This window comes from Merops nubicus, unplaced genomic scaffold, assembly GCF_000691845.1.
Source record: "Merops nubicus isolate BGI_N331 unplaced genomic scaffold, ASM69184v1 scaffold15855, whole genome shotgun sequence".
NCBI classification, from domain to species: Eukaryota; Metazoa; Chordata; class Aves; order Coraciiformes; family Meropidae; genus Merops; species Merops nubicus.
The window spans coordinates 28,411-35,080 of NW_008610440.1; the positions used below are offsets into that span (position 1 = coordinate 28,411).

Here is a 6,670-nt window from a genome sequence, read left to right on the forward strand (position 1 = left end):
TAAGCCGTGCCTTGGCAGCCCTGCCTGGGCCTGGCCCCTGCAGGACACCAGGGATGCTGCCAGCTCCTTCCCTGCATTCAGACTTCTCTCTGCCTGCCACACCTCTTGCTCTGCTACTTTTCCCTGTGGCTTCTCAGATTTGGGGTTTTCAGTGCTGCTTCAAACACGTCTCAGCTCCTCTTTGAGCTCCAGGATTCTTATTAAACAAACAGCAATGGCTTTTTTTTCCACTCTGTTCTGATTTGTACTCAATTTGCTCACTTTTTCTGTCTTTAATTGTACCCAGCTTATCTTCTGTCACAAGGAAAACTTGTTTTGTGTTCAGAGTGCCTGTTCCCTTGCTGAGTGGTGCACGTGGAGAAAAAAGGTTTGGGAAATTGTGGAAGCTCTTCCTGCATAGTCATTTTGTTTCAGAAATAAGCTGATGGCAAAAACATTTGCAAAGATTAATAAGAAGCAGATTTAATGTTTGGGTTTTGTGAACTTTAGTGTTTGGCTGCATTTTTTCTATCGTTACTCTTTTTTTTAATATCAAAGGTGTTTGTTTTCAAGGGTTAAGTAGTCAACTCTCTTCAAATTAACTTTTTTTTCCTTAGGGGTTAATATAAGTTAGTCAAAAGGAATACATCTTCCATGCTCAGATTTGAGAAGCCTCAGGAAATTGTCATCTCTAAATCACTGTGTGATTGATTTGTAAGCATGTGAAGTCCAACTTCTTCACAGGAATTGTCTATTTAATGTGTGGGTTTTGTGAACTTTTGTGTTTGGCTGCATTTTTTCCACCGTTACTCTTTTTTTAATATCAAAGATGTTTGTTTTCAAGGGTTAAGTTGTCAACTGTCTTCAAATTAACTTTTTTTTCCTTAGGGGTTAATATAAGTTAGTCAAAAGGAATACATCTTCCATGCTCAGATTTGAGAAGCCTCAGGAAATTGTCATCTCTAAATCACTGTGTGATTGATTTGTAAGCATGTGAAGTCCAACTTCTTCACAGGAATTGTCTGTAAGAAAAGAGTTTCCAGATTATTTGCTGCGTGTGTTTAAGAGCTCTTAAGCAAACTGTCAGCCAGGCTTTGTTAAATTTTTTTCATCAGTTGAGCTTCTGGATGAAGCTTCAATTCATGCAGAATTTCAGTTCATATAAAATTCTTCTGTATGACCCAAGCTACAATGTCTGCAGTGGCAGGACCTGTCCCAGGTTTGACACATGGCAGAAGTCCTGGGTCCTTCCCAGTGGTGCCATGTGGTCATCTGCATTGTCAGGTCAGAGCCAGGTGCTACTGCCCAGGGAAGGAAGACCATAGAATCATTTAGTTTGGAAAAGACCTTTAAGAATGTTGAATCCAACCCTTAACCCAGCACTGCCAGGTCCCCACTGCCCTGTGTCCCTCACCCCACATCTCCACAGCTTGGGAACCCCTCCAGGGGTGGGGACTCCACCACTGCCCTGGGCAGCCTGGCACAGCCCTGGGCAACCCTCCAGGGGAAGAAGTTTTTCCTAATGTCCAACCTAAACATATCCTGGCCTCATCCCGTGGATGATGGACCAGTGACTGCAGAAAGGCATCTGTGCTCTCCTGAGGACTCTTCTCTTGGAAGACACTCTCTCTGCATTCTCTCCAAAGTCTTTGATTGGAGTTTTGGGGCTTATTTCCTTGTTTGTTTTTTTCTGCATTGAGCACAGCTCATAACTTTGCAGAGACCATGGTGCTGAGTTACACCAGTGCTGTCTGGCAGGAGAACCTGCTGCTGGAGTTCTTCTGTCTTCAGCTGTATTGAAGTCCAGGTCCAGAACCACCAGCTAGAGGCTGAATTACCAGTAAAGTACAACCACTTTTGCTTTCCCTTCCCCCTTCCCCACCTCCATCGTTTCCTCTTGCTGTGAATCACTGTTGCCCTCAGACAGACGAGGAGCCAGTGTGTACTAGATGGAACTCTAGGTCATGGTTTTTGTCTGGGGCTGCATTAAGAATTAATTACAACTAAGCCTATCATCATTGATCTTGCTGGGGAAGTGGAGAACACAGGACATTTTCTTGTGTGTTGTGGTGGGGGGGTTATCCTGCTCCATCCATTTTGTGGCAAACCCAAGGAGCTCTTGGGGAGGGGCTGTTCTCTCCAAGGCCTGGGCAGCAGGATTCAACCCCTCTTGGCAATTGATTTTACATTCAGGGACTTGGGCTTAGGGGGGAATCAGGTTCAGTACCTTTAATGAGCCCAAAACAAACATGTGGATATCTAACCCTCAATAATTCCAGTTAAATCAGTGTCACATGGCCTGTTAATCTTCATTTTCACAATTAATAAAATAACCCAAAGCTTTTCTTGCCACATGAAATACACTTGAAAAATTGATCACAGCACATTAGAACCAGGAGCCAAAAAGCTTCAGGCTGCTCCTGTCTTCAGTGGTAAATGAACACGAGCACTGGCAACTTTAGGAGCTGTGAAGCTAACAAATCCTTTTGTACTTTTCTTTTTTTGTTTGCTCTGGCAGCAGAACAACAGTAACCTCAGGCCCTGATGAATTTTTGTTCCCACAGAGCATGTTCATCTTTTAAGTTGCATTAAAGTCTACTCTTGCAAGCAGGTCCAACTGACGATGAGTTATTTGGGAGTTTTGGGCATGTGGACTTGTTACTCCACCTGAGAGGGAAGAATTGAAGGGCAAACAAGGAGCCCACATGGGTGAGGAGAGAGAACCCATCTAGACTTGCATGGCACGTTCGCTGTCTCTCTATGCCAGCTGAACAAGTGTATTCGGGTCACAGCATGAGTTCATCTGATGCTTTAGCAGGATCTGGTCTACTACACCTAGTGTGGATGTGAAGCTGCTTCACAGTCAGGTTTTGAGTGAGTCCATTAGCAAAGGACTGACAAAAAAGATAGAACAAGGAACACAGTGACCAGATTGTGTGGAATATGAGAAAAAAGCGACACGTGGCAGGTTTGGCCTGGTGTGTTCCCAAAACAGCCACACTTGTGCCTCTGAAGCGTGTGTGAAAAGCCAGAGAAAGCATTCATGCATTATGTAGTATTTTCAAAGTGTGGAGGATGCTCAGACACCTCCACCCTGGAAATTATTGAGAGCTTGCTGGCAGCGTTTTCATGTGTGCTGCTTTTCCACCCACTTCTTTCACGGCAGAAGATCTGAATACGGAAGCTTGGCAGAGCTGCTTTGTGCAGCCCATGGAGAGCTGCTATCAGCCCATCTTTACATCCCTGGTGTCATGGCACACAGCACAGAGCTTGGCCCACGTGTCTGGTTGGAGATGAGGGAGGTGACGCAAGGCACACGTGCCACAGCTCTCCTTGGTGCTGTGCTGGGGTAAGAGCCTGTGTCGTGCTGTCCCCAAATAACCATTGTACCTCTCTACTAAAAATAATGCTCTGTCTCTTGTTCTTATGCCCTTCACATAATGTAGGTGAGCCAGGCACAGGAGGACAGGTGCAGAAGAAGCCTGCATGTGCATTGCCATCCAGACTAGCTGAGCTGGAGGGAAGCATGACACTCTTTATACTTCAGTTATGCAGCATTTTTCCCCTCCAGCTCTTAAAATTCATGTGTTTCTGCAGGAGAAACAGGTGGTAGTTGCAGCCCTCCCTCCCTCTGGAGCTGGCTGCTTGCCTGGAACAAAGCAGGTTGTTTCCAAAATGGGCAGCTTTGCTTGTACAAAGTACAGTAAATCTTTAGATACCTTGCTATTGTAAAGAGTCCCCTGCACTTTGTTGGGTCCAGCTTTAAGTACTCTTTGAGTATTCTGTATCCTCAAATCATTATGTATGTACTTTGTATATACCTCATACAGGTTCCTTGTTGCTTAGTCTTCAGTGGACAATGCTCTTACCCTACCTGAGTCCACACAGTTGCCTTGATGGTGGGACCCCAGTGGCCTGATCAGAGACTCAGAGGTTGTTTGGTCCTGTTTTCATGCAGCATTGCTGACTGAGGTGCTCACTTAGGCAGGCAGAGAGCTCAGCTGAGCCAGGAGAGCTGGTGGTGCTGGCAGCTCTCTCGGGGCTGCTGCAGGCTTACAGGCCTCCCAGCCAGGACTGCTGTTGCTATAAACAGGAGCAGGGGTGCATGTAGATCAGCCAGGATTAATCTCTTTTCACAGTTGGGAGGCAGGAGGCTTTAACCCTGAGCAGGGCTCGGGAGGAGGGGGAGTGAGTGGCACAAAGCAGAGCTGTTCAGCCACCCTGCCTCGGGCTGGCGGGGAGCCCTGGCTCTGGGCTGGGAGGGAGGGTGGCAGGGTTCAGCACTGGGTGCTGCTGCGTGGCCCTGTGGGGCTGGTGTCCTGTGCAGGCAGGTCTCCTGGGGGGCTGTGCATTCGGGGGGTGTGCTCTGCTGGACAAGGGCTGGTTGGCAGGCACCCTGGGCTCGGCGTTCCCTCACCACAGAGGCCTCCAGGGACGCCGAGTGACACGCAGTGACCTCCAGAGCAGCCGTGTGCCAGGGGATGGAGGTGCTCTGAAAATGCACTGTGAGGTTCTTGCAGTGTGTGGGATGCACTGTGAGCCTTCCAAACAAACCTGAGGCACTCTCCACAGAGCCCAGGGCAAGAGTTAAGCTGCTTTACACTTTGTCTTTGGTGCATGGCAAATCGTGCATCGTTTTCAGGGGAAGGTATTGTCACACAGCTCCCCCCAGCTACTCGTCCTCTGGGAGGGAGGGTGCTGGAAGGAATGCTCTGCCTCGTGCTCTGATCTCAGCTCTGCCAGGAGCTGGTTTTATTGTAGAGAGTCTGCTGGGTGAAATAAGCACATAAGCCTTGCCCCAGATCCTGGTGGACTCCACCATCATTGGCTCATCCGTGAGGCTACCACGGCACTGATTTAGATGCCTTGACAGCAGTCTCTGGGGACAGGTAGTGGGTGGCCATGAGACAGCCAGGCTCCCTTCCTGCTCCTCCCAGGCACTGCTGGGACTGCAGCCTTCAGTCCAATCTTCTGGAATGGGTGAGGAGAGTCTTTCCTGGCCGTTCTTGTGTGGTGGACTTGGAGCAAGAACCCCTTTTCCCTAGCCCTTGAGCAGCTGCCTGTTTCCTTTGTACTGTTGAATTTCTTCCCGTTTGTGTTATTCAGGATCATCCAGTTCTTTCTGTATTTTGTCCCTGTCCTCTCTTGATGCTGCCTCTCAACTTGCAACCTCATGAGCATTTCACTGCTCTCTGTGCTGCTTGAAATGCTGAAATATATCCTCAATCCTTGAGGAGCTCTGCTGGGGATTTGTCCCCTGGCTAATACTGCTTTTTAGTGCTACCCTGTCTCAGCTTTAGCCTTTTACTTAGTTAGGAGGAACTCCTGGTTTTCCAATTCAAGTAACAGCTTCCTGGGGATATTGTTCTGTAGGGCTCCAGATGCTGTTGGTCACAAAGTGTATTAGTTTGTTCCCTAAAAGTCTATCAAGTTGCTCCTTAAAATACGGAATTATATCACAAGAGGGGTTAGAATTTTTAGCCCCTGCTTTCTGTCATTCCACTGAAGGTGGCTGGCTGGCTCCAGTCCCTGAAGGACAAGGTTGAGGGGAGGGGAGTCTCTCTTTTGACATACTCCCTGCCTGGAACACACACAAATCTGTCTCTGCAGAAGCACTTGAGCCCAGAGCCTCTGTGCACTGTGTCTTCGTTAGGCTTAATGAAATAAGAGGCAAGACCATGACATGTTCTAGATTTTATACATGATACTTCACTTTGGGTGCCCTTTTTATATCTCTCAGATGTGTGGTGTGTAGCAGATCCTATTTTGAGAGCATTTCATAGTAAAAGTCTGGCTTTCTGTCAGTGCTTCTTTGCATACAGCTTGTGAAAAGGCTGCTAACCAAACGGGCTGCAGATGGAGGCTGCAGCAGGACCAGGCTTGGGTTCCTGTTCGAAGAGGATAGAGCATTTCACCTGCTCTAGCAGCACAGGCTTTATTGCCCTTCTAGCCAGGAATCCAGCCAGGCCCACAGCTTGCTTCAGAGCTTCTGCTGCTCAGCTCCACTGCCTCGCACACAGGGGGGAGCGTGTGCAGGGGGACAGACTGCCTGTGGATCTGCACACTGCGAGAGGGGATAATTGCAGTCAGTCCTCTGTGAGCCCTCTGGATAGCTTTTTTCCTTTGACATTCAAGGATTCTCCTCCCAAATCCATTCTTGGCTGAAAGAAGAGGTTTTTATAGCATTTGGGTTTTCTTGAACACGCTGATCTCTTCTGCTGAATCTAAAAATGTGCCATTCCAGTAGCACGTACTCCCTTAGAGACATATGTCCAAGAACTGACTTAAGGTTGTGTTTCAAGCCCTGGCACGCTGCTGTAGTCTGTCTATCCAGGGAGTTCCCAGTGGCATTGCAAATGTAGGTTTCATCCTGCAGTGCAAAGCAGGTTGGGATTCTCCACACCTCGGTGCAGATCGTGTGAGTTCAGCTCTTGGGGGTGAACCAGATTTGGTGTGGCCGGGGGAGCTGCAGCAGCAGGGAAGCAGCCCTGTACCCCCCCAGCTCAGCACGTGTCCCACGCAGCCCGGGCGCCAGGCTGGCTGCTCTCCTGAGCACGTGTTCTCCATTCCTGATGTTTGCCGCTTTTCTTCCCGCAGGTTCCTGGAGATGATGGAGGCCCGGAGTCGAGGGCACGCGTCGCCGCTGGCGACCAACGGGCAGAGCCCTTCCTCTGGCTCCCAGTCCCCCGTC

The 6,670-nt window shown here is 48.7% G+C and overlaps 1 protein-coding gene across 1 annotated transcript in view; it reads left to right on the forward strand.

Moving 5' to 3' along the window:
- LOC103773554 (rab-like protein 6) overlaps positions 1-6,660 on the forward strand; it is a gene marked incomplete at both ends in the record, with an annotated part of 33,797 nt that extends 27,137 nt beyond the window's left edge. Inside the window, 2 exons of the mRNA XM_008940923.1 lie at positions 44-112; positions 6,577-6,660. Coding sequence (XP_008939171.1) covers positions 44-112; positions 6,577-6,660 — 153 coding nt within the window. The remainder of the gene's footprint in view (positions 1-43; positions 113-6,576) is intronic.
- Positions 6,661-6,670: the final 10 nt, after the last annotated feature.